Source organism: Ochotona curzoniae, unplaced genomic scaffold, assembly GCF_017591425.1.
Source record: "Ochotona curzoniae isolate NIBS_2020 unplaced genomic scaffold, NIBS_Ocur_1.0 scaffold_4505, whole genome shotgun sequence".
In the NCBI taxonomy this organism is placed as follows: Eukaryota; Metazoa; Chordata; class Mammalia; order Lagomorpha; family Ochotonidae; genus Ochotona; species Ochotona curzoniae.
Genome location: NW_024467118.1, coordinates 32995832 through 33022936, shown reverse-complemented (window position 1 = coordinate 33022936; position 27105 = coordinate 32995832). Strand labels below are relative to the sequence as shown.

At 50.4% G+C, this 27105-nt stretch overlaps 1 protein-coding gene across 1 annotated transcript in view; it reads right to left on the bottom strand.

The window, feature by feature from the left end:
• The window catches only part of SCARA5 (scavenger receptor class A member 5), a 92319-nt gene that overhangs the window by 17079 nt on the left and 48135 nt on the right, over positions 1-27105 (bottom strand). The window contains exons 3-6 of the mRNA XM_040966109.1: positions 22481-23143; positions 16468-16548; positions 14486-14584; positions 12841-12897 (exon numbers count right to left, since the gene is read on the bottom strand). Coding sequence (XP_040822043.1) covers positions 12841-12897; positions 14486-14584; positions 16468-16548; positions 22481-23143 — 900 coding nt within the window. The remainder of the gene's footprint in view (positions 1-12840; positions 12898-14485; positions 14585-16467; positions 16549-22480; positions 23144-27105) is intronic.

Below are 27105 nucleotides of genomic sequence, written 5' to 3'. Positions count from 1 at the left end.
TGCCACCTCTTGAAATGGATGGGATGGTGGCACTGGGTAGCAGCAGCACTAACCAAAGGTCTTAGGTGCAGTAATTAAAATGCTACTGACATTCCGGCTCCTCTTCTCCTGTGCAGCTTCCTGATAATGAGCATCCTCGGGGGACGCAGGTGATGGTTGGGGTACTTGGGTCCCTACCAGCAATATAGGAAACCTAAATGTAGTTCCAGGATCGTGGCTTCAGCCAGGGGAGAGAACTAATAGACTGACAATCCCTTTTTGCTTGTTTTTCAGTCTTTCAAATAAAATAATAAAGGAAAAGTGTTTAAAAGATACCCGATACTGTGAGCTCCCAGCCTTGGCCAGCGGCAGTCCGCTCCCCAGCACATGGATCAGCTTGGAGCAAGATCCCTACATTGCTGAGGACAGCCTGGCCACCAACAACCTAAGAATGGATCAAACCCTTGAAAGCCTCTTTGCAGAGCAACTGAGCTGTGTGGGGAGAGGGACAAGGGCTGGGTGCATCCCCCCAGTTGGATCAATCTCCTCCTAACTTTGGCTGCTCAGTCCCTGGCTCCTCCCTGTATTCCAGGGAGGGGAATGAGGACAAGTGGCAGAAGGCTGGCTGCTGCCATCAGCAACTTTCTGTTCACTAACGCAAATGGGACGTGACTAGGCGAGTAAGGCAACTCCAGAACAGCCCAGGAACTCAAGGCCACTCCTGGGCTCCTAACACAGACCTTGCAAATCCTCCCTGGTGGTGGGAAGCAATAAGCAGGGAGAGAGAATTCTCTCAAAATACTCTGCTTTCTCTGTTTTGTGTATCTGTAGGTAAGAAAAGCAAGGTTTGGGACAAAAGCAAGCTGGTCTCATCCCAGGTGCTGTGGCTTTGGATCTTGGCACTCTGGAGCTGTAAGAGCATTGACCACTGGCCTGAAGCCCCTCCTACCCAACTCAAGCTCAGGAATCTTCTTCTGTGTGTCTGGCCTGATAATTGCTCTTCCCAGCCCTGGGTATGCCAGGGAACTCACCCATATCTCAAGGAAATCCACTCCAGGGTTTTGAAACCAGCACCTGGCCCCCTTCACTAAGCACTGGCATCTCTGACTGTCTGGTGGGCTTTCACCCCAACTTCCCACCTAACTCTATGCTCTGCTTCCATGGCTATTGCTAGCAAGTGAGCTGCACAGTCTCCCATCTGCTCAGCACAGCTGAGCAAGTAGGGGCCCCTTTGCAGGTGTAGGAGAAGAGGCTGATAACTACCATCTCTCAGAACCAGCCACCATAGCCTCAGAATCGTCACTGCCATCAGCACTTGGCCATGTCTGGTTCACAACCTGCCCCAAACCTGAAGCCAAGTTCTGGTCATATCCCAGGAGAGATGTCAAATCAAGCACCAAAATCCAAGAGAATGAATATGTCTACTGAGCTTCCTCTATACACCAGGCCCCGTGCAAAAAAACTTTCCACAGGCATTTTCTCACTTACCCTTCACAATAGCCTTGCAGTGTGTTATGACTTACGAGCCGGCAAGGAATTTGCCCAAGGTCACACCACTGCTCCAAAGCCGAGCAGGAGAGAAGAGCGAAAGTCTTTCCTTTTCAACCTCTCAGCACCAACTCTAGCTGTGAACTTTCAGAGAGATACGGGACCAGACCACATTCTTCTCCCTTCTACAGAAACTTTCCCACCAGGTTCACATTTTGGGTTCTACTGCTCTCACCATCTGGAACTTCCAGGACTGTATCCTGGGCTGAAGTATAGAATCCTGGTCCCGACTGCCTCTGAGAGCCCTCTGGGGCAGCTTGGCAGTGTGCCAAGGCAAGTTCTGACCACTGGGCTCACAACTATCACATACAACAACAGAAAAGCACAGGTTTGTGGAAAACACATCGTGTGAAAAAAAAAAGCCACGCTTGGCTTTATCAACATGTTTTACACCAAACTAAGCTTGTCTTTCAACTTCATTTTCCCACAATTTTTTTAAGTGCCCTTGTACCATCTGAGAGGTTGGGTCCCGGGTCAAGTGTGGGCAACACAACTTACCCAGATGTCAGACCTCATGAGCCCAGTGTTCAGGTCACTTTCTCTGGGAGGTTTCCTGACCTGTGACCCCTAATACATGTTCCCTATGTCCCACTAGGTTATCAGAAATATTGCCCTGCTACTTTCTCCCCAGCCTATGCATTCTGCATCAAAGCCATGTGACAGGCACTGTCAATCAGCCTTCATGTTCCATGGCATTCCCATGTGCACACAGAGAGCATGGCATGCAGTAACACTCTACACATTGCACAGGGAGCAAGAATAACTGTCGGGACCAATGGCACTCTGAGGGGCTCTAGAAGTGGAACTGCTCCCTACCACAGAATCTGCATGGCTCACACATCCCAAGGGCCCTGGGGTCCCCAGCCACTTTGCTTCTGAAGAAGAGGAGGCAGGGAACACACAAGCTGGAGGCTGGAGTATCACAGCCTCTTGTTTGTTTTTCCTGCCTCGCAGTTCCCCTGCCAAAGAACAACAAGACGCAAGAAAGGAGGTTGTGGAGAACAGAAATAAACACAGGGCGCTGGGAAAATCAGCCCTGATTCTCCGCAGCTGCAGAGGAGAGCCCCAGGGATAATTCGGACCATCTGCCCATTAAGGAAGTTGAACTTTCATTCTCTTGTAAAGAAAGAACTCTCAGTGCCCTCAGCCAGCCTGCAGCCCAGGGGGCCCTGGGTCCCTTCCTCAGCACGCAGGCTGGGGTGCCACTTCTCAACGGGAAATGGGATCCACATGGGAAAGACAGAAGCCATCATCAAAGAAAAAAAAGACAGTTCTAATCATGACGGGCACTGCTTTTTAAAGGTGTCTTGCAGAAGTGCTCCATAGGCCGCTGCTTCCTGCTGGTAACTTCTTCCGACTCCACCTGCAGCCTAGGGAGAGCTTGGCCAGGCTCCTTAGCCTGGCTCCCTTGATCTTGGTCCCTCCTCCATCCCCATGGTACAGGCACGGAACCTGAGGCTGGGAGAAGGCCAATGTCTCTCTCAAGGTCACCTGGCTGCTCTCAGATCTGCATTGTGTTTCTCTTCCACGAATCACATAGAGCTTGGGAAGGAACTGAAATATCTCGAGTCAGCCCTGTCCAGTCACATCAGGCTCACATTGTGCGTCATCCAGCGGCTGACTCTGCTTGCTCGTTCTCTGGGGACTGAGAATTGGTCTGTGTGATGTCACTGTTGCCAGGGACAGCAGTGTATCAGATCAATACTAACTGAAGGGCTGCCCTGCCCCTTCCTTGGTGGTGGTGGTGGTGGAGAGGAGGGGCATGCCCTTGAGGCCCACAGGCAATGCCCAGAACTGAATTGTTTGGGTTTCTTGGGTACCTGGGCAGCAAGCTGAACCTCCTTTTCTCCTGGGCCTTTCACAGGGCAGTGAGAGCCGTAGTCAAGAGGCCCTGGGTACCCACCTCCTTGGGCATGCTGGCATCTGCAAGGCCACATTTCATGGGCTTCCTGAACCTATTACAATGGACTCCATAGACGCACTAGTGACCATCCCTGGGGACCTGGGGGACTCTTTCATGCCCCTGCCTTTGTTTGTGGTCCCTTCCTCATCATCATTCCTATCTCTGTCCTGCACCTCCTTCAAGTCCAGCTTCCCAGGGACAGCCTGTAAAGCAGGCTTCTACATTCCAAATCTGACTTGGGCCAGGGATATGATCCCCCAGAGCAGTTTCCCCCTTGGTGCAATGGGATCAGGACCCTGCCCCTTGGAGTTATCCTGAAAGACACGTAGGCTTGATGAATGGTGAGGGGGCGGGTTCAGGGACCTCATGCAGTCCCCTGAAAGGGGAACAAGGACAAGTCTGAGGCCAACTTGAGTCAGTGAGAAAGCAAACCACCTAACCTTGTTGCCACAGCCTCCACAAGGGACCACAGGCATTGTCTTTCTCATTTTCCTTCTCTTCCACCAGTTCCCCAGGGAAAAGAGGCTGTGTGCCAGTCCCAGGGAAGTCAATCCAGCCATAGGGCTGGTTCCAAACCTCCTACCCCTGCAGGGTGGTTTCTGCATCAAAGAACAGCAGGGGACTTGGAGCCCTGAGGGTGGGTGATACAGTGGTAGCAAAAGCCAGTCTAATTTCAGAATGAAGGCATCGTGGGGACCCCCCAGATTTCACCCACATGCCCACAGCACACACTTGGCCCTCAGCATTAGGACAGGGGTAGGGTCATGGGGGATCCAGAACAAGCCCCAAAGTTGTTTGAAATGTTTTCTAAATAAACAATGAGCCCATGCTTGGTTTTAACATATGCCTTTCTGTCTCAATTGAAAAGTTGTTTCTAACCTAAGCCACATCAAAGACCCAAACAATTCTTTTGGTGGCTTCAAGGCCCTGTGTTTGAAGTGAACTTGTTCTGTGCTTACCTTCAATCTGAGGTTTGCATTACTCTGCTCTCATGGGGTAGAGGGGATTTCTGGAAACTGCTGCCTGTTGGCCCAGGAATTGGACAAGGCAGCCTGTGGGGTTGGGTGGTCTCTAGGTCCCTGGTGGGAGGTGTAGGCTCAGCAGCCTGAGCTCAGCACAGCCAACAGGAAATGGAGAAAGTGGGGAGCAGGCTGGTGGCTGGGCAGCTCCCTCATCCCAAAGCCACTGGAGGTGGGGGGAGCAGCACAATGGCTGAGCCATGCCCCAAGTTCCACTTACACAGCTGGCTTCTCCCAACACTGGCTGGCTTTTAGTTTATCCACCCAGCAGCCTTCGTGGGGCTCAGGCCCAGTTCTTGCTTTCACCTAGCTTACGTTTAAAGCACAAATGTGGGTCACCTGGTGAATGACATCCACTAAGGGGATTCGTTGCCCCAGCCCTCAGCATCTCTTTCTCGTCTTGGCACAGAACCCCAGCTTTTGTCTGGCTGGGGATGCTGCAAATGCCTTTCATGAGAGAGGAAGGGAAGGGAACAACCTTGGCTGCCTTGCCTCACAGGAGACACAGGCAGGCAGTTAGCTGAGGTCCTCTAAGTGTGAGTTACAAGCCCTCATATGTCATTCTATTCTGCTACCTATCAATCCAAATGCCCCCTTTCCAGCATGTACTTGCTTCATTCGGGACCCATAGTGGACAACATGAAAGTATGGGTACAAACCTCCAGGTGCAGCCAGCAGAGGTATCATAAAATTGCCAGGTGGCTTCATACTGCAGAGGTACCAACCTCCATTTCATAAAAAGAGGCCAATAACTGGAGGGAGCTCTCTTGCTGGGGACCACACCTGGAGCTGCTTCAAGATACCCTTTTTCTCTCTCCTCCTTTTTCTCTCCTGACCCTATATGGGGGTACCCTACTCTGATGCGTATCTATGTGCTCACTTCCTCACCATTTGAATACATCCCGTCATCACTCCACACCTCTTATGCTCATGTCTCCACTTAGAACTCTGTATTCCTGTGAGACAAGGACCTAGAGTAAAACATTAAAACCCCCATGCCCACATCAATTTGGCCACCTAACTTCTTAAGGGAGCCAGCCTTCGAATGCCACCAGGCCCTCTTGGATCTGTGTGAAGCGAGCATGGAGGAATCTGAATTGCAGTATTTTCTGCACATGGCTCTGGGAGGGCTCTCCTGGGAGTGGTCAGCAGGAGCTTCAAGAAGAGTCACTGGGTTTGTTTTTGGAAGACTTGAGACAGGATCTCAGCAAACCAGAACATCCGGGAGGCCAGATTCCATCCTCTGTACAAACAAGAGCAACAAGAGGCAATTGTGGCCAGGGAGGCTGAATAACTGTTCTCAGGGCCACACAGCCTGTCAGCCAGGAAGCCAGACCGGCTACTGGGATCTTGAGACAGTCAGCAACATGTATTCGCTCTGCTGCCCTAGCTCTTGGCCAAAGCGCCTTAAACTCTTGTAACTTCCTAAGTTGCAAGAATCCCAGGAGTATCTTCGTTTGTGTGTGTCATTTGCTATTTGTCCCTGGCTTGCCAAACATGTACCAGGGGCATCTTTTATTATTCATGATAAGCCCTTTTCAACCACACCTGAGTTACAGAGGTGACCTTAGGAAACCCCTTAAGAATGGGGAATTTAGAAGTGTGGGAGCTGGTTGGCAGAGAAATCAACAACAGGATTAGGAGTTTGTGACATTCAGTGCCTTATCCCCCAGCCTCCAGGAGGGGGAAAGGGGCTGGAGATATAGGAATTCTATCACCTCCGGCCAAGGATTTAGCCCTGGATGCTTACATAGTGAAGCCTCCTTTAAAACACAACAGGTCTGGAGAACTCTGTGATTGCAGAAGGAGCTGGGTAGTACCTCCTATAGGCAGGGATATTCCCCTTACCTCCTTCCCCCCACCCAGTACTTTGCTTTGTGCACCTGTTCTGTGCAGCTGTACATGAGTGCTATCCTTGGTAATAAGCTGATAGATGTGGATGATTTCCTGAGTTCAGTGAGTAGTAATCAAACCCAAGGAGGAATTTGAGCTGGGTAGTCAGAAGTTTTGCACACCTGAGCCTTGAGCTTGACACCCGAAGGTGCTGGCAGCCTTGACAAATTGAGTCCTTTAGCTTGGATGCTTGCCAAATCCAAGCCACGAGTGTTGGAGCTGAATTCAATCAGGAAACCGGCTGGTGCCAGAGCATTGGGGAGTGTCAGAGAGACTCACCCTGGGGGCCAGAAGCATGCGAATGAGCACAGGGGAAATGTAATTTTCCTTTCAGTTACTCCACAGCCAGGGCTGCACCCTAGAACGCCATAACATTCAAGTGTAGTATTCTGGGGTAAATGTATTGCTCAAAAAGCAAGCTTTACAAGGGGGCAGAAGCTCCAACAAGCAGAGGGAGTTGGAACAGAAGAGAAATGTGGATTTGGAACAGGGACTCTCCCCTGGGGACAATGGGCTGCCAGCCAGCCAGACTCCACACCTGTGGATGCCGAGGCCTTGCTGCTAGGGCTTTGGCCTCATATTATCCCTGGTTCCTGTCTGATTCTCCTCCCAGCCTCCTGCCACTGCTGCCCTGCCACCCGACGATTTCAGTCCCTCCATATCTTCCTGGGGCCCAGAGAGACAAGCTCAAAGTCTCCGACATTACCAGGCCCTTTGGATCCTTGGCTGCTTATATCCCAGACTTTTGCTGTGCTCACCCTGGACTATCAGTGCTGTTCCATGTGAGGGACACCCTCGCCTTCCACATGCAGCTATTGGACACCAAGGTTAAGACTCAGGTTCAAGACTTTCTGCCCCTCTCTATTTAGCACAGTCCCTCCCACACTCTTCCATGCCAGGGGCTCCTCAAAGGTGAGGTTAGGCCTTCCTCTTGTCTGGTCCTTTAGCTAGGGGCTAGGTAAACCTTGAATATTCTACAAAAGTGTACCGAGTAAGTGAGTAAGCCAATGACCTCTGCCCTGGATGCTTCCTCTGTCTACATACCTGCCTTTCAGTGTGACAGGAGTGAGAGAAGCCAGCTCCTGCTTTCCTGAGTGTCCCCCTCAATCTCTAGGCCTCATTTCCTTTGGGAAGCCAGCACCTTCCAGCACCTTCCCTGGCCCTGTCCGCACTGCAGCGTGCTCTGCCAGGCATCATTCCACTCTCCCCATTATCTCATTGACCACTGCTTTGAGCTCACTGCTCTCCCTCCCTGGTGCCTCCCCCTCTGCTTTGGTTTTGGCCTGAGGACACATCCCTGTGTAGTTTTAGTTACCAGGCACAGACTCAGGGGAGAAAAGATTTGAAAAACACTTTTCCATTTCCACATATACTTTCATGTTTGCATCTGGCAACACATGTTAGATATTATAAGGACAAGAGAGAGAGTGAATGAGTGAACAAACACATGAGTAAACAAGCTCCATCAGAGGAATCCTGAGTACCCTGGCAGCCTTCAGCTCGGTGAGCCTGTGATTGATGTACAAAGCCAGGAAGCCTGGGGAAGGCAACTGGGTGGGAAGGGCTGTGGCCCTGCAGAGTCCCGCTCCTGTCATGTGACAGTTTGTGCTTGTTTAGCTCAGAGTCTCAGAAGTGAATCAAGGCAATCAAAGCTTGGTGACTGACAGTAACAGTGAACTCTGGGACAGAGAGGGTGCCTTCACAAGAATGGATTGCTAAGGACAAAATTAGCAGTGTCATTTCAGACCACTAAGAACATACAGGGACCCATGAGGACTCCAGACTTCAGGAACGATGATCAAAGATGACCATGAAAGGAGAGACAGTGAGGGCCCCTAGGCCAGACAGGACTGGTTCAAGTGTTGCTCTTTTACAAATTCTGGTGATGGAGGCCAGTCCATGATCTTGTCTTCAATCTGCCATCTCACAGGGGTGGACTCCTGCCTCCCACATCTCTCTTGGAGAATTATGTCTTCTGCTAAGGAATATGGTTCCTGCTGGCCCAGGTGTGAATGAATTAGTTGTAAAATGTGAAGGAGCTATTTTTCTTACCAGTGTTTTACTGTTTTTAAAAAGTTGGATTTTAGGCCCAGTGCAGTAGCCTAGTGGTAAAAGTCCTTGCTTTGCACACACCAGAATCCCATTTGGGTGCTGGTTAGTGTCCCAGCTGCTATACTTTCCATCCAATTCCCTGCTTATGGCCTGGGAAAGCAGTAGAAGATGGCCCAAAGCCTTAGGACCCTGTACCCATGTGGGAGACCTGGAAGAAGCTCCTGACTCTTGGCTTCAGATTGGCTCAGTTCTGGGCATTGTAGCTACTTGGGGAGTGAATCAGTGGATGGAAGATCTTTCCTTTCTTCTCTCCTCTCTGTAAGTCTGACTTTCCAATAAAAATAAATATTTCTTTTTAAAGTTGTATTTATTTGAAAGCTAGAGAGAGTGAGAAAGGAGATATTCTGTCCTCTGGTTCATTCTCTAAATGCTTGCCACATCCAGGATGGGTCAGGCCACAGCCAGAGCCAGGAATTCCATCCAAGGCTCAGTGAAGCTGGCAGGAGCCCTAATATGTGAGCTGTCATTGCCACCTTCCAGGTCAGCCCTGACCTAACTCTGTACTGCAATGTCCACCCTGGGTGGGCAGGAGTGTAGTTTACTATTAAATCACACTATCACTGGGCTAGTGAAGCAATGCCAGACATTAAGGATGTGTGTGTGGCCGCCCTGTCTCACTGGGCCTTAATGAGGCTCACTTTTGAGGCTGTGTTGATTCCTAAGTTGATTCCCCTAGCTCACTCTAGGAAGTGTTGGGAGAGGTAGGTGGCTCCCAGACTCCAAAGCTGACCCTTTGCCTCCTCTTCATTGGAACCAAGGTGCAAGCTGCCCAGCAGGCCTGGGGACAAGCATGTGGAGGCCCCTCACCTGACCAGTGCTTCTGAGTGTCCCCAGTCCCCCACCCATAAAGACCAAATACACACTAATTATTCAATGGATTCCAAGGTTTCTGAGCTGCCAGTGGTAACTATCAACTTCACGTCCTCAACTGGCCCAGACTTCACCTCTGCATCACTTTGTGTATTCCTTTCTGTGTGGAAACAAATTGAGAAAAGTTCCGTAAGCCATATAAATTTACACCCTGCTGTATGTTCAGGCTGTGGGACTTAAACGAAACAGAATCTTTAACTCACCCGCTCACTGCAAAAATACTACTTATTTTCCCTGCACATGGACCATTTACCAGGGTAAAACAAATGCTTTTTTTTTCTTAAGTTGTGTACATGTTAGTTTCTTTTATTTTTCTTCTTGGCCAAACTTCCAAAAGTTAGGCAGCTAACAAAGTGATTGATTTTGTTCTACTTTGAAAAACGAAATGAAACAAAAGGGAAGACAACTCAAAAAAACATAAAAAGAAACACTCACAAAACTTTCACCTCTCATCAAACAGAAATCAAGTGATCTGGACTCTATACCCAATTTGGCTGTGGCCTCTGTAACGTGACCTTGGGATTCCCTCCACTAGTCTGTTCTTGTGTTTCTGTTCACTGGTGGGGTGGGGTTGAGAGAGGGAACTGACCTGAAACACATCCAACCCCCAAATCCCGTGGCTCCAGTTCACCGCATGGTTAAAAAATGGCAAGACTGTGCTTTGAAGCATATTGTAATACTGACTCAAATCCTGGCACTGAGACATACATCTCAAAGGAAAAGCCCTCTGTCTCATTCCCCAGGCAGGAGGGGTTTCTCTTGCTTTTCTCACAAATACCTTTGACGGGGGAACATCTGCCGAAGTGGAGGTGCTTGCTGCTGAAGGTACACACTGAAGGTGTGTGTGGGGCGGGGGACGCAGGGGCACGGGAGTGGTGGTGTTTGGAGGGGAGGAGCTTTTTGGTGTTCAGAACTTCCTCTTCCCACCCTGTGTGTCCTCGGGTGGGGCTGCCCCAGCGCCCAGGGGACGACAAGGCACTCTCTAGAATCGGCAATGTGCTGGTCAGCACTTTGGCACTTTTCTGAAAGCTGAGCCTTGGCTCTCTGCTTGGAACCTGGATCTCTGGGATCTGGTTAACACCTCTGGGACATGGGGCCTTGGAAACACAGCGGGGGAATCTGAATAAAGCTTGGCTTTGGTGTATGTAGCCCAAGGCAGGCAAAGGGGTGGAGGCCGTGGGAAGGCAGTGAGGCCGTGGGAAGGTGGTAGCCTTCCTATGTGCTGTGGACACCCTAAATGCCTTCAGCAACTCCCCACCCATCTGCAGCCACCAGTGGGGCAGGGTTTGGAGGAGACGGGATGGTTCTTCTGTCCATTGACTTAGTCCCACGTTCTCAGCCCAGGCAGAAGGAAGTTGAGACTGAGGGTTTTTCTTTTGGGCTCTGCCCTGCTGCAAGACATACAGAGGAGCCAGCCCTGTGGCATAGTGGGTTAAGCCATCACCTGCAACACCAGCATCCCACTGAGCACTGGTTCAAGTCCTGGCTGCTCCATTTCTGATGCTTCTTAATAATGTATTTGGAAGATTAATGGAAGATGACCCAAGTGCTTTGGCCCCTGTGCCCATGTGGGAGAGCTGGAAGAAGCTTTTGCCTGGCCTAGCCACAGAAGTTTCAGCCATTTGGGGAATCAGTGGATTGAAGAAAGATCTTTTTCCCTCTCCAACTCTCTTTTCAATTAAAAAAAAAGTAAAAAAAAAAAAAAAAAAAGCCATGCAGAAATCAGTACTCCCATCTGGGCCTCTCCGCCTTGCTCTCTGATGCTGGTGCCCCCAGGTCCTCCCCAACACTGTATAAAGCCCCCGGCCCATGCAGCCATCTGTGCAGTCCTCTCACATTTCGGCTCCATGGCTCAGGCTGACTGCTTTGGAGGTTTTGGAGGGAGATGTGTGGAGCTGGTGTCTGAGTTCAGGGCTCCAGTGAGGGTGTAGCCCAGTCCCCGAGGATGGCTGGTCAGAGTTGAGGTCAGCCTTTTGTAGTAGGGCCAAGAAGTACCAGGGCCAAGTGCACTGGGCGTCCTTCCCCCAGGCCTTCCCGCCCATGACTGGGCCCCTGCTTCCATACCTCCCTCCCTACCCAGATACTGTGTATGCCTCACCCTGGCCAAGTCCAAGTGCAGAGCCCATGTGGCTCAGCCCATGGTGGGCAGGTAAACATGCACTGACCAGAGTGCCCTTCCTATCAGGAGCAGCTCCAGCTCTACCCTCCCACGGCCCTCCATCTCCTCGTTCCAGTCAGTGGCCAGGGTACCGCTGGCAAGACCTGTCCATCCCCTGGCAAGGGGATCAGGGCAGCATGTCTGATTCCCTCCTCAAAGGTCATCTTTCCCCACAGCTCCTCCCTTCCTGCCCACCCCAGCGGTGGTTGTTATTTATTCCTCAGAACTAAATGCCTCGGTCCTTCTGAGCTGACTTGGCAGTGTTCTGCTACACACACACAGCCAGCAAGCCAGGCAGGGCCCGGCAGCACCCCAAAGAGAGCTTTCAGCACCCAGCCCTTTAGATAAGCATGACCTAGATGTGTCACAGATCCCTTCGCCTCCCAGCCTGGTATTCAAGATGCCTTTCTGGCCACTGGCAGCATCCGCCTGACCCCCTCATCTGCTTGGACACTCGCATGCAAGCCCGCTGGAGGGACTCTGAATGAAACCAGGAGCACTGTGAGCACACAAATTGGGGGAGAAGGAAAGCTTGTGTCTGCAGTGGTCCATGTCCCCAAGGGCCCACATGAGAACCTGGAAGGTAGGTGCTCCCTCCTCAGGCCTCAGTGCTCCACAGGAGAGCACAGTAGAGCATGCCCACCTGGCAAGGCGATAATCTAACCCTAGAAAACAGCAGTCCAAAATATGCTGGCCTCCTTGGTGAACAATTAAGAGGAGACCCTCACCAGAAAGATGCCCAGTCCTACTCTGGGTGGCCCATCACATACAGAGCTCTCCTAACTCACAGCACAAGCCAAGGCAAAGGAAGGAAGCAAGTGGTTCTCACTCTGCCTCTGTACAGCTCCCTGTGTAACACAGAGACAGTGATACTTAACAAGCAACTAATGGTTTTAGGACATCAAATTGTACTCTGACACATACATGGGAAAATACAATTAAAAGGCAATGTTAATTTTCTACAAATATTCGGAAGCTCTTTCATGTGTCAAAACTGGTGGACAACATGGCAAAATGATAGTGAACACTTGCTATGTCCTAACCTGGTATTAAGGCACTGCAGCAAGCACTTTGCACGGATTAATTATTGCAACAACGCTGGGCTAATATTATCCCCATTTTTACAGATGAGAAATCTGAGGCCCAGTGATTACACACAGCCAATGACAGACCGGCAGAAGCCTCCAGGTGCATCCGTGAAAACACAAGGTTTATCCCTTCCTGACCAGCAGCACCCCAGAAATGGGGAGTGTGGCTGGAGCCCAGCCCACTAAGTCACCCCATGTTTGTGGGGCTGCCTGGGCCACTGCTCCACCTGTGCCACCCCAAGACCCAGTGACCCAGCAGAATTTCCTTACTGCCGTCTCCTGCTCTGTCTCCTCTTTCTCCCTTCTCTCCTTTTGGGCCTCGATCACCTGAAACAGAGGAAAGTGGTGTAAGGAATGGAAATAAACCCCAAGCATGATTAAAACAGCATGTGCTGAAGACTTCACTAGAGAATGCCTCAGGCAGGAACCCGCACCCATGCAGTGGAGAGGAGCACAGAGCCCGGGAGACCACTTGCTGTGATCAGCCCAGGCAGGAAAGGGCACAGCAGAGGATGGCTCACTCCCTGAGAAAAGTGGCATCCACAACACAAACCCAAAGACTGCAAGATAGTTAGCTGCCAGAAGGCAAAGCAAAGATGCTCCTATTAGACGGCCAAAGTTTCAGCTGTGCACAGCCAAGTGTGTTCCATCGAAGGGGCTTCAGTTATGTTAGGATAGAGGCATGTTGTCTATCAGATGCTAAACCATGAGTAAGGATCACCACTGTAGGATTTCCTTCCCAGGATGTGGTTAAAAGAGCAAGATCTTTCCCCAGCTGGCGTCTCCTTCTACAGGGATGTAGAAAGTCCTGGCAGCCTTCAGAGGACGCTAAATTGATGAGGGCATGCTAGTTCAAGAATGTCTAGAAAGATAGCTGCAACCCAAAAGCCCAGAGCACACTGGTTAAAAAGAAATTTAAAAAGCAAGTCAGAAAGTTCTAAGGGAGAAAGCCTGAGGTGATCAAAGTTTTGACAAATAAAACAAACAAAAACGGGCAACCACACACGTGTTCGAAAGTGGTTTGAGAAAGGTCTGGCAGGAAGTGCTCCTGAACACTGGCAGTAGTTATTTTAAAGGAGCTGGGGAGAAAAGAACCCACTTCTTTACTTGATCCTTTGTACCTTTGTTTATGATTTAATTTTTGTCAGTGAATGTGAATGGCTTTAAAAGCTGTTAGAGGATTCATTTTTGTGAAATAGGGAAAAGACAGGAAAACTTTAGCCTATCTCATTATCAATCAAAAAACAAAATAAAAAGTCCCAGGGATCCAAGATCAAGAGTCCCTCTGAGACATTCCCTAGGGAGGAATGATGAATGGGGTTTTCTGTTTTCACTCTCACAGGTGCAGAGTCAGAAGCCTGGCGGGAGGGCATCGAGGCCCTGTCTTCTGCTGTGGTGACAAGAGGTCTGAGCAATCTTAAAAAACACCATGAAAAGATTGGGACCTATTACTCTAAAGTGAGTCCCCCCAAAGCATGAACAAAGGGACTTTTTAGGCATTGCAGACTTGAAAAGTGGATTAAAGTTGTAAATATGAGAAGAATGAAGAGTCTTACAGAGAGGAGGAATGTGGCAGTCCTGGCAAGAAGGTGCAGTTCTGGGCCTGCTGGACCCACCCTGCTGGCTGCCTCTGCTCACATCTCTCAGCTGCACTCAGCAGCAACACTCTCCTTGCAGTATTGAAATAAGCCTGCAGTATTGAAAACAATTATACAGCTATGTGCTTTTTTTGTGCCTGGGAAAAGGCGTGTGTGACTTGGTAACTTGAGAATCTCTAGTTTTTAGATGAAAAATCGATGCTGGTTAAGAGATAGTGACTTGCCCAGAGTTGATCAGCCAGGCAAGGCCCATGCCCCTGTCCTGCCCAGCAGCTGCCAGTGAGCAAGGTCCTGGGTGCCCTATCACCAGTTATTACCTTTGAACCCACGCATGCCCATTGGTCCTGTGGCCCCCAGTTTCCCATCATCGCCTTTGGGGCCGGGCAATCCTGGAGTACCTCTCTCCCCAGGCAGGCCTAGGGAGGAAAGAGACAAATGACAGAGCATTAGACTTGGAACTGTAAGCATCCTGAGAGGTCATGGTCTGGTTCAATGATAGCCCTTGCTTCCTGATTTTTTCTTGATTCATTTCAGACCACAGCTATAGCCAAGTCAAGCAGGTGGGCATGGACCTTCCCTGTGAGCACCTCTTTTGGTTGGTCCCAGATCCTGCTTCACTGAAAAGTGTATGATGGTGGTGGTGGCAGCACCCATCCATCAGGGAGATATCCTTTCCCCTACATGCTGCTGGAGAGAGGCAGACAGCCAATACTCCCTGGAGCACATTACAGGTGCCAGGCACTGCATGGGATGCTTCTCATAAACTGTCTCACGGAGGCTTCACGGACATTATTCCACCTGAGGACACAGAGGCCCAGAGAGGTTAAGTAACCTGCCTGAGGGCACAAAGACAGAGCAGGATCAGAGCCCCACTCTTTCTTAGCCAAAAGTTCATAGCAGGTCAGCTCCACCACATGCTGGAGCAATAGGGTTCCTTCAGGAGGGTAGTAGGGTGGGCCATGAGGAAGGGGGAGAAAGAGGCAGGTCCCCATCCTATTTGAAAGCAAAATGAAAAGATCTCTGTCCTTCTGTAAGCATGGGGAAGTACAGCAAAGGGGACTGGAGGCCGAGGGAGATGAAGTCAGTAAGGTCACTAAGTGGGATCAGGCCTCAGGGCTCCTGGGCTCCTGGCCCCACGGCCTGCACTGCATCACTGAGAGCCAGAATCAACAAATGCTTTGGGCAGGCGGGAGCTCTGGGCTCCCAAGAAGCCTGGCCTAAGCTCATTGGAGTACCCTTCATTCTCTGACTAATTGTTCTTTCCTACTTGGAATGTGAGCTTCCTTGCAACCTGTCCCCCAGGACTTCTGCCCACATTGCTAACGTCAAGTGGCCAAGGCAGGGACTCAGGAGAGAGGGCGGACCCGGGGAGTGTAGATCAGATTTCTGCCTTTTCCATCCTGACATGATGTGTCTATTCCCAGGGTCTGTGGCCACAACAGTTTGGACCCAGTGCAGGCTATGCCCCAGGCTTCCCACCCTATCTATGGTTCATTAGGCACAAAAAGTGATCCCATGGCCCTGGGCGCCTCCATTCTGAGTTTGGGGAGGGGAAGCCAGAAGAGGAGGCATGACTGGGGCTCTGTCTCCTCTGCCTCAGCTTCTCCCCTATGTGTGCGACTCCCATACAGACTTAGGAAAGAGTTGCCTTGCAGCTTTAATTCCTATGATAACCAGATACTTTCCCCTGTTTTGTCACCTTTTACTTGTTGCATTTAGCAGACAGTTCTCTCCTAGGAAAATGTTGCCTGTGGCCCACCCATGTTCAGGAATGGACTGATTGGGATCAAGTAACTAGATAACTGGATATCTGAGACAGTGAGGCTATTAAAAGTGTCGCTTTGCCCTGGAAGGACCCTCTCTACCAGCCAGTGAGTCCTATAGGGCTGTCCCTGTGGGTAGCAGGCTGGGGAGGTAGAGTGGGGGTATCGGCCACCTGGTGACTCAGGGAGCAAAGAGGGGATACAGCATTACTTACACTGGACCCCAGAACATACCCCTTCCCCCAGTTCTTTCTGAAGGTCATGGCCACACAGCTCTAAGAGGGTCAGACAGGAGGGCTGGTTTCAGAGAGCCACAGGCCTCTCACACAATCTTTCCCTTCAGATCCTGGCACTCCTAGGAAAAAGTATTTGCTGCACCCCCCCCACCCTGTTGTGCCAACAGCCTGCTCATCCCCTGACAGAACACAGCAGAGCCAGCAGAGTGTGCTGACTGGGTATACCAATGGGAAGGGGGTAGCAGGGACAGATTTAGAGGTCTTCCTCAGTACCCCCACTCCCAGGGGCTTCTCCATTACCTCGAAGTCCAGGTAATCCAGGGATGCCGGGCTCGCCTTCCTTTCCTTCATTGCCTGGATCTCCTTTGGGTCCTGGTGGCCCTGAAAGGGTTGAGAGAGCACCAAGGTTAGAGGAGCAGGTGGGCCTGGAGGAAATGCAGACTCCTTTCTCTTTAAGAGGAAGGGCTGCTGTTGCACTTTGCAAGCACAGAGGGAAGTATCAAATCAGGGAGAAGTAGAGGAAGGCTTCCTGGAGGAAGTAGTATCCAAAGAGAAACCACAGAAGATGCCAAGGTCAAGAGAGGATGGCCATGTGTGATGGATTGAGTCTGTGTTTGCTGGGCCCAGACACCTACCTTGAGGCTGTCACCCCTCAGTGGAATGAGTTTAGAAGTGAAGACCCTGGACAGGTAATTAGGTTGAAATGAGGCTGTGAGCACAAGGATCTCACAAAAGACAACTTTATAGTGAAAGCCCACAGAAAGTGCTCTTCCTCCCCATCCTCTCCTGGGGGAGGAGATAGCAAGAAGGTGGCAGTCACGCCCACCTGGAACCCCCAGATGTGACCTCATTAGGAAATGAGGTCTTTGCAGTACAGTAGTCCAGATGAGGTCAGGTTAGGCAAGGCGGGGCCTACTAAACAAGATTTTTACAGACACGCAGGAAGCACACCATGTGATGACAGAGGCAGAGCTTTGAGCGACACTTCTGCAAGCCAAGGCACACCAAGGGCGGCTGACAATGAGCAGCTAGGCAGGAATCCTTCTGTGGGGCTTTGCCAAGGAATGCAGCCCCACAGACACCTTGATTTCCCACCTCCAGCCTCCAGAGCCCAGGCAGAGTAAGCTGTCGTGTTGTCTTCAGCCGCCCAGGGTGTGGGACCTCATCATGGCAAAGAATCTTACACGCGAACACTTGTAGCCTAGCAGCTTTGTCTTGCACAATACATATTTGATGAATGAAGGAGTTATATGAGCTCAGAGGGTGTTAATACATGCAAAACAACCAGGACGCCAGGATCGCGATGTACTGATACATTCCCAAAGTTGGCACTGTCCTCAGACCCTAACCGAAGTTGACAGCTGTTTAATAATTCAATGGCACATGCACAGGGAAAAAGCAATCAGTCTTGTTAAAACTATGAGTTGCCCAGTGTATTTAAGGAGGACCGGGTTATGGCACCATCGACTGATTTTCTACAAAGAACTGGCCACACTGACCTCAGGATTGAGACACAGACATGTTGGAGCCAGAGTGAAGGTTGTTCAGCCAATGGGAAGCCAAGTTAAGACACAGATGAGCTCCATAGTTTCCCTCCCACAGTTGCCCCTCCAGGTCAAGACTGCAGCAAAGGGAATGGAGAGGATGCCTGGGCAGCACTCCAACCCCTAGACACCCTTCACCCTCCCCACTGGGAATCCAGGGGCTCTAGACATTGAGCTGGTCTCAGATGCAAGGCACTGTACACTTGACTTTGTCCTATTCAGGCTGATGCTGGTGAAACCAATGTCTGGCCCTTCCTAGAAACAGTTCCCACAAAGGGAGGCCACTACTCAGGGCAGCCTACAGGCAGGGCACTAGGGTGGCAGAGACTGGCAGGTAGGGGGACAGGTAGAAGCCAAGTGTGGATACAGAACATCTTGGGTCTAGGTCATGAATTTGATCATTGTCGTTGCTACCCCTTTCCTATGCTCTGCAGTGAGGAGTAAGTGGAGTCAGTGACATAGTAGGTCTAAAATAGCTCCAATGCCTTGTGTGGGAGATCAACCCAGCCATCTAAAATTTCACCGGAGCACCCAGGGCCTAGTCAGGCAGACCCTGCCTACTGATGTGGTCCCCTGTCCTGGTACTGTGGTCCCAAAGATGATAGGTCTGCCTGTAGGGTCAAAGCCTCCACATCCCCCTACACCTGGGACACAGCTAGGGTCCAAACAATAATGGTTGGGTGGCCCCAGAAGAGGTTACAGCCTCATTGGTCCCAGCTGCTTTCTCACTTCTTCTTCCTCAGCCACATGTCATCTTCTGCATTACTGGGGCAGGCCAGGGTATGGAGGTGGCTGGGAGGACAAGCAGGATCCTAGGATCCCTCTCCTCCCAGGACCTATCCAACTGTCTAGCACCCATCCCTCCTCACCCCCCTACATACTTTATGTGGATCTCACTGAACTACTAGGAAACACTGCTTGGAAGTATGCTCTGAACAGAAGAGAGGACCCGGGACTGAGTATTGAGGGTAAGCACTGTGGTTTTCCTGGGGAGCAGCCAATGGGAGGGTAAAGCAATACTTTCTCCCTTCCTGCATCCTAGAACCCTCATGGTGAGGCCAGGACCTGTGTGTGTGTGCCAAGAGCAGATGATCAGACCCACCTGAAGCCAGCAGCACAACAACCAAGGTTTTGATGGAGACAGCACCCCCAGGACCACACTAATCCCAGGGCCATGGGGAGAGAGTCGAGTTCTTAGACTAAGCCCTCCATGCCTAAGCCCCTGCAGTGGCTCCTGACACTTACTCCCTTTGCAGTCTCGGGAGCAGCCTCACCTTCGTCATTGAGGACCCCCAATGAATCCTCAATCTTGTGCCATGGCCAAGGAGACTTGTGCCCTGTAAGGCCCAGGGACCTGTCCAGCTAGTCTTCCAAGCCCCAGGGGTCAAGACAGTGCCTAGGAAGTGCTGAGGCACCAGTTCATGTTCACGGTATCCCAGCGACCCCAAGCCTGGCAGAGGCAGGTACGGAAGATGAGAGGCCAAGGGGTCGTGAAAGTGACCTGGGATCTCTGGGTAGTGCTCTGGAGTAGAAACCCCAGATCTCCCATCAGTCTCTTCCCAGGGAAGCCCCACCCCTCCTGCAGACCCCTGTTAGCTGGGGTCAAGGTCAGAGCCTAGGGTCCAAGGCCCCCTCTACGACAGGCCTTCCCTATATAAATGCTTGTTCAACTAGACTCTACTCTCCTACATGGTGCTTGAAGGAACTCTGCCTTGTGATCTTGTTTTCACAAATTAATAGACCAATTTGCTAGTCCATTTGCTAGCCATGGGCTTGGTATTCCAGTTGGACCAATCAAGTCTCCTCTCTGGGCCCAGGTCCTTCTCTGCAGAGCCAAAGGATAGGACTGGGTGATGTAGAGATGAATGGCCTCTCCACTGTGCTGTGCTTCCGTCATATTTGTCCCAGCCGACCGAACCTCTGAAAACGGCTGGGTGTTTGTGGGGGAGGAAGGAGGGTAGTGGGCCTACATCCCCTTCTGGTGTGACCCCTTCCCTTGCCACCCCTCCCTATTCTGGGATGCCTCCCCTCTCACTGTTGAACTTTCCATGCTTTTCTCTAGCCCAAGACAGATTCCAACAGATCTGACTGATGCAGAAAATCCCAGACACAACCCAGAAAGCCCCAGGGTGGATGCACACACAAGACAAACTGCAGACCAAACTGATGGGAAAGTGTGTAGCAGAGTGAGGAAATGAAAACCACTTGAGTTAAGCTCAGGATAATGTAAATAAGTTCATATTTGAAGAATACATGGAATTTAATCTATGTGAATTCTGAAGCAGGAAAGGGCAGAGTGGGAATGGTGTGTGTGTGTGTGTGTGTGTGTAAGAACACATATGCACATAAGTGTACACACAGTTCTCAGCCCATAAGAGGAGCTGGATATAGTGAGGGTGGCAAGGTCATCCCAGACCGCTGTATGGGGATGCATGGAAGCTTATTTGATGAAAGATCACTTGTCCAGAAGTGAAGGGAGTTTTTTTCTTATTAAGATTAAGTGGTGCAATGGTGACAGCTCAAGAAATGTGGCTGCTGCCACCAATACAGGAGTCCTGGCTTCCAATTGGTGCCCTTCCCTGCCATGCTGTTGTGGTTATTTGGAGAGTGGGAGAATGAACCAATTGATGGGATTTCTCTTTCTGTCTCTCAAATAAATGAAGATTTGTAAGCATATTCACAATGGGTGGACTGGTAATGACATATAGATTTATCAACAGGAACCTTTTACATAATAATAGTTACTTGGCAACAATGAGAAGGGGAGGTGGGACTGGGAGCCAGCAGATAGGATGGTGATACTGAGAGCCAGAGAGGCCAAGTGATGGTCAGCTGAGAAGAGCCAGGAGCCCCAGTGCTGTGATGGGAATGTTAGAGCCCTAATCAGCAGTGTGATGGTGTTGTTAGGTGGGGGTTCGAAGGAGGTGACTAGGTCACAAGAGTGGGGCCCTTGTTGATGGCATTCATGGTCTCAGAAAAGAGATGCTGTTTGTCATTATAGTGTTTCAGATCGAACCTCTCCTGTGATGCCTGCATCCCATATTGATGCCTGTTCAAGAACTGGTTGTTCTACTTCTAATTCAGCTCTCTGCTAAAGCATGTGGGAAAGCAGCAGAGGATGGCCCAAGTGCCTAGGTTCTTATGGGAGACCTGAAAGAGACTAGTTTCTTGGCTCCAACTTTGCCTTGCCATTGCAACCATTTGGTGAGTGAACCAGTGGATGGGAGACCACTCTTTCCTCTCTGTCTCTGCTCTCTGTAGCTCTGACTTTTTAAAAAAAAAAGAATTTTTAAAAAAAATTTTTATTGGAAATAATATTCCACCTGCTGTTCACTCCCCAGATAGCTGCAATGGCTGGAGCTGAGCCCATCTGAAGCCAGGAGCTTCTTCCAGGTCTCCCACATGTGTGGCTGTCTTCTTGGAATTGCCCTTATGAAATGCCTGAAAACTGTTCTCTTTACATTAAGACATTTTTTTAAAGAAAAGTTGTGGACTGCTCCTTGAATTGTACCCTGAGTATGGGCGAGTTTTAGGGATGTAATCTTGTTGAAAACAGAGGTCCTGTGTTCAATTACCAGCCGTGTGGCCTTGTGTAAGCCAGGTATTTGCTCCTCAAGTCTCAGTCACTTTCCTGCAAGAACCCTGCCCCTCCCTCAGTAACAGCACCTGCATCAGATCAACCCTACAGCTTGTCACGAGAACCCACTCAAAACAAAAAATGACATCTACCGCAAACGCCCTGCACCCTGGAAAGGAGGACCCAGATGGAAGGCCCCATCACAACTAGTTTTTGCTCTAATGAATGTGGAAGTTCGGGGGCGGGGGGGGGGGACACCTCACCTCAGTTGCAGAGTGGGTTGGAGATGGACAAACCCCTACAGATGCCCCCTCATGTAGCCATGCAAAAGAAAGGTGAAGGAACACACCCCAACTCTCAGATCCCTAACTCCTGAGCACAGCTCCTACTCCATCACCTCACAGTCAAGCAAAGGGACCACATAACTTTCTTGGAAAATTAGTTTGAAAAGATGCCTTATGAGCTGCAGTTGGCATGGTTCCCAGCATATAGTAGAGGGTGACAGTGCCTGTTGAGCTATGGAGTCGTCCATCACTTGAGCACACTTTTGGGGAGCCATGGTGGGTTTTGTCTGAGGGGTGAGGAGTGATGTGGGTAAAAGGCTCTTCAGGAAGGCTCCTCTGGCAGTGTGTTGGGGGCAGGAAAGCAAGGGCATAAGAGGAAGCAGGGCACTAGCTTATTCTGAGTAAAGAGGGGAAAACTGGATTCTGAGGCACTAACCTTGGTGGCCGTATGGCACACATCTTCCCACTTCTTAGAGCATCACCTGTTGGAAAAGCTCTGTTCTGGAGAAGGCCTTTTTATTCCAGGGGTGAGCCTGCAGCCCAGTAGCTTCCTGCTCAGCCCCAGCTCTCAGGGATCCAGCTTGCACATACCAGGACCTCATTAGTCACCTTGGCCAGTACCAAAGGTTGGGATATAGACACTGAATCTGCTTTATGCCCTAGGGAGGTCTACCCAGGAACAGAATAGTGCAGGTCTTGGAGGTGAGCAGAAAATTCCAGAATCCTGTAGGACAAGACTTAAGAGAAGGATGTATAGGTGAGGCATGGCAAAACAAGTAGAAATGGCACAGCAAATGCATTTGGGGATGTGGGGACACCTGGAACCTTGGGGAGGGGTACACCTAAGAGTTAGCTAAGCAGAAGAATTGCAGAGAGAGGTAGGGAACTAGGGTGGGCTAGGCGGGTACCTTTGGCCAAAGAGATGTTCTTAAGCGCAATCGAGTGCTCCCAGTCCTTGAGGCGCAGGTCCTCAGTGACAGTGTTGAGCATGGCCAGTTCCTGCTTGAGCTGAAGTTCCATGGCCATGTGCACCAGGCGCATGCGACGTGTGTCCTCACTGGCGTTGCTCACGAGCACCTGCAGGTCCTGCAGACGCGTGCTGTGCAGGGCCACGTCGTAGGACAGGCTGTGGTTGAGGCCACGCAGTGCACCGCCCATATCAGCCATCTCCTCGCCCAGGCCGCCCACCCGATGTGCCAGCCCATCCAGTAGGCCCGCATGGCGTCGTAGCAGCAGCTGACTGCGATTGCTCTCCACCTGCAGCTGGTACAGCTCCAGCTGCGTTGCGTCACTCTGCTGGCCGGTGTGGTCACGTAGCAAGGCCACCGCCTGCTCTGTCTGTGCCGCCTGAGCTTGTAGCCCCCACAGTGCGCCCTCCAGCCGCTGCACGGCCCCTGCCAGCGCCAGAAGCGAATCTGTCTGGTTCTGCAGTGCATCCTGCACCTTCCATGCTTGCTCCATCAGGTCCGCCTGCAGCAGCCGCAGCTGCAAGTCCCGAAAACTCTCATTTAGCCGGTTCACGTGCCGAGTTAGGGCCTTCAGGTCGTCGGGAGAACTGCGGGGCCTGGACACTGCAGAGGAGGAGGGGAGACGTGAGCAACACTGCCGAGGGAGATCTCGATCTAACAGGAATCAAGCTTGACTGGAGCTTGGCATTCAGTTGGAGCTCCAGCCAGGAAAGAGGAATGAAAAGGCACAAGTGGCTAAGGTGGAGAGCTTTCACAGGCCCCAGGCATTGTGGGACCTGAACCAGTGGAGGGAGATCCTAAATTCACCTGTTCATTTGCATCACCTGGCCAGGTGTCCCACCTGCAGAAAATAGGATTGAATTGCTCTAGGGTGTGGCCTGGCCTTTTCAAAAGAGCTCAGTGTGAGTCTAAGGTGCTGATATGTCTCTGAATTGCTCAACTAATCGCCAAACTGCCTATCAGGTGGATGCTAGGGAAGCTCTCAGTTTCTCATACCTCGAAGGGATGACGGTAGCAGCAGCTTAGTGTAGGACAACTTAAGATGTCCAGGGTTGTGATTCTGTCAATTTCAGGAGGGAAGGTCTTCTTAGGTCCTCCCTCACCCTGTTTATATGTGGAAACTTCATTGCCAAGATGACAGTATTAAGAGGTATGGCCTTCAGAAGGGTAGAGCCCTCATAAATGAGATCAGTAGCCTTGTAAAAGGGGGCCGAGGGAGCCGTTGGCACATAGGAGGTGTCAGCTATGGGAACCAGGCCCTCACTAGCCCTGAATTTTCTGGCAATCTTGGCCTTGGATTCCCAGCCTCTGGAACAGTGAGCAATACATTTAAAAAATATATATTTGTAAAGGAAAGTGACAGAGAGATTTTCCATCTACTGGTTCAATACCCAAGTGGCCCAAATGGCTATGGCTGGGCTAAGCTGAAGCCAGGAATCAAGAATCAAGAATTCCATCTAGGTCTCCGACATGAGTGGCAAATGTCCAGATGATTGGGCCATTATCCTCTGCCTTCTCAGTAGAGTTAGCAGGAGGCAGGATTGGAAACAAAGTCATCATGATTTGAGCCAGCACTCTGCTCTGAGATGTCAGTATCACAAGTGGAGGCTTAATCCGTTGTGCCAGCTCAGCAATATAATCCTGTTTGTAAACTGTGCAGCCTGTGCTATTTCCTTACAGCAGCCCAAATGGTAGATGGAGACTGTGCTGTCCTTATCCCCTTGTATGGTTAGAGCTGTTGGTACAGCCCACGGAGTCAGGGCCCCAGGGCCTCACTGCACACATGTGGCAGCCAGGAGCGATCAAGGTAGCTGAAGAATGCTTTCCTAGCCATCTACCTCTCCCTCTCCTGCATCCACCAGCCCTCCTCCTATGTCCCCTGTTTTCTTCCTCAGCTAATGACTACCTTGGGTCTTCTCTACCTTCTCCACTTGGAGCCATCTCCTGCTCTTGGCTAATGGGCAGCAGTTGGTTTCACAACCCTAGGAGGAAGACATGAGCCTCAGTCTCCTAGCCTCCCTGTGCCTCCTTGGAGCCTGGGAACTGCCGTGCTGAGGCCCACTACAAACCCTGCCAGGAGAGGTCTAGGATGCTTGTTCCCTGGCTTTGTTTTGTGAATCAGGGACATGGCAACTGATAGTGGGGGTCAGACCAGATAAGAGTTGGGGGCAGAGAAAGCACAGAGGGAACTAGACCTGGGAATCTTGGAATGCAGAGAACCAGGGAACTTGGTTTCTAGCTGGTTCAAATAGCTAGAAAATCTGGACAGAAAATTTTTATTCTGCCTGAAAGACAGCACTTCAAAATTTCAGACTTATCACATCAGGTTACACAGTAACTGTTCTGGTGGAAAACCTTTGATTCTTTCATTTCCTTTCTCATGACTAAATCTTCTCACACTGCCTTTTGTCAGTACAGATTCCTGTCTTGCAACTTCCCTTGGCAGGTGAGGCTTCAGCAAAGTGAGGTTTTCTAAGGTGTGGACAGACTGGGCAAGCGCTGGGGAAGGACTGCCTCCACATGGCAGGTGGGGAACAACCAGCCTGATGGTCTCCAGTTAGTCTCTCTCACTTGAGAGAGACCAGATCAGGGAGACCCATGGCCTCTCAGAGGCAGTAGGGACACTCGCTGAGCCATGTCAGTGCTGGCTTTACAGTGGGCCTCTGCCTCACTGGGAAAACTGCACAGCCTCCTGAATTGGAATCACAGGGCTGCTTGGAGGCCACATTTGTCCATCATGGGCACCATTTGCTTCCTCCCCTCTCTCCAGCTCCCTGCTTCCTCCTTTCTTCCTCAGGTAGTCCCTATGTCCACCTGGCCCTCTGTGACCTTGCAGGGCCCTACGTAGCCCTGCCCACCAGCCAACTCTCCTGGGCACCTGCCAGTTCAAGGTTTTCTGTCTGCACAGGAACCTGCACTGGAGCCTTGTTGGTGGGGAGACGGCTGATGGTCAGCTCCCCTCCCTAGACAGTCCTCGTGGGGCCATCATGTTGTCCATTGCACAACCAACATGAACATGCATCCAAATAAAAGAAAGGAAAATTCTTCCACTACTCCACAGCTTCCAACAAAGCACAGTCAATCTTTACAAGTTGATATCTGGGCTCCCCCTCCCATCCATTATTACTATTATTACTATTATTACTATAATTACCTCTTACCATTTCCACTCCTTCTTCTTGTTTTGATAATCAAGATTCTAATGATTCCAATGGACTGTGAGAAAACATAGGCATGCTCCTGCTGTTGCTCAACAATCAACACAGGACATTGCTGTGGCCACATATGTCAGAGTTTCCCCACATGTCAAGCAAGCAAGCAGTTGTGCATAGATGCCAGCTGGGTATTCCCTAACTCCATTTTAACATTTAGCATTGCATCCCACAGGTAGAGAGCTCAGTCCCCAAGGCTGCCTGCACTACTTCTAATGCCATCCCAAGCTCCAGTTAGCTGTCCTTGCGACAGACTGGCGGTAAATCAGGGTTCCCACAGCTCCTGCACTTGGGTTTGATAATTTGCTGGAGTGGGTCACAGAACTCAGGGAAACATCCACCCTGATGTGTTATAAAGGTTGTTACCAAGAATATGGATGAAGAGAAACACAGGGCAAGGTATGGAGAAAGAGGCTTGGGCTTTCATACCCTCTCCAGCTGCCCAAGCTCCAACCACCCCCACATGGTCAGTGGTTCAGTCTTCGAGTCTGATCATTTTCCCCCTTGTGAAATATTTCCAGACAAAAAATTCCTAGAAGTTAGATGACTAGGTCAAAAAGCTTGGGAGTTTTTAATGACTCTTAATTCCAGGGGCAGGTGTTTGGCACAGAAGTTGTGACATCTCTTGGGTTGCCTACATCCCATGTTAGAGTACCTGGGTTCCAATCTTGGCTCCGATTCTTCCCTCCTGGGGAGGAAACAGGTAATGGCTCAAGTACTTGGACCCCTGCTATTCACACAGGTGATCAGTACCAGGTTACTGGCTCCTGGCTTTGACCTGGCCCAGCCCTGGCTCTTTAGGGCATTTGAGGAGTCAACCAGAAGATAGGAAATCTTTCCAAATGTCTCTGCCTCTCAGAAGTAAAAAAAAAAAAATCTTTAAGATTCATTAATGTAATTAGCAGCTTTTAAATCTATTTTTTAAAGACTTACTTATCTTTATTGGAAAGCCAGATTTACAAAGAGACAGAATGAAGGATCTTCCACTCGCTGGTTCACTTCCCAAATGGCCTCAATGGCAGAAGCTCAGCCGATTTGAAGCCAGGTGCCAGGAGCTTCTTTCAGATCTCCCACTCGCATGCAGGCTCCCAAGGGTCTGAGCCATCCTCCACTGCTTTCCCATATCACAATCAAGGAGCTGGATGGCAAGTGGAGCAGCCAGGACATGAACTAGTGCTCATATGGGATGTTAGTGCTTGCAGGCAGAGGATTAGCCAATTGAGCTAGTGCAACAACCCCCTTATTTATTTATCTATTTATTTATTTTAAAGACAGACAGAGAGAGAGAAAGAGATCTAAGATTTACCAGCTCTGATTCACTCCCCAAATAGCCAAAATGACTAGGCTAAAGCC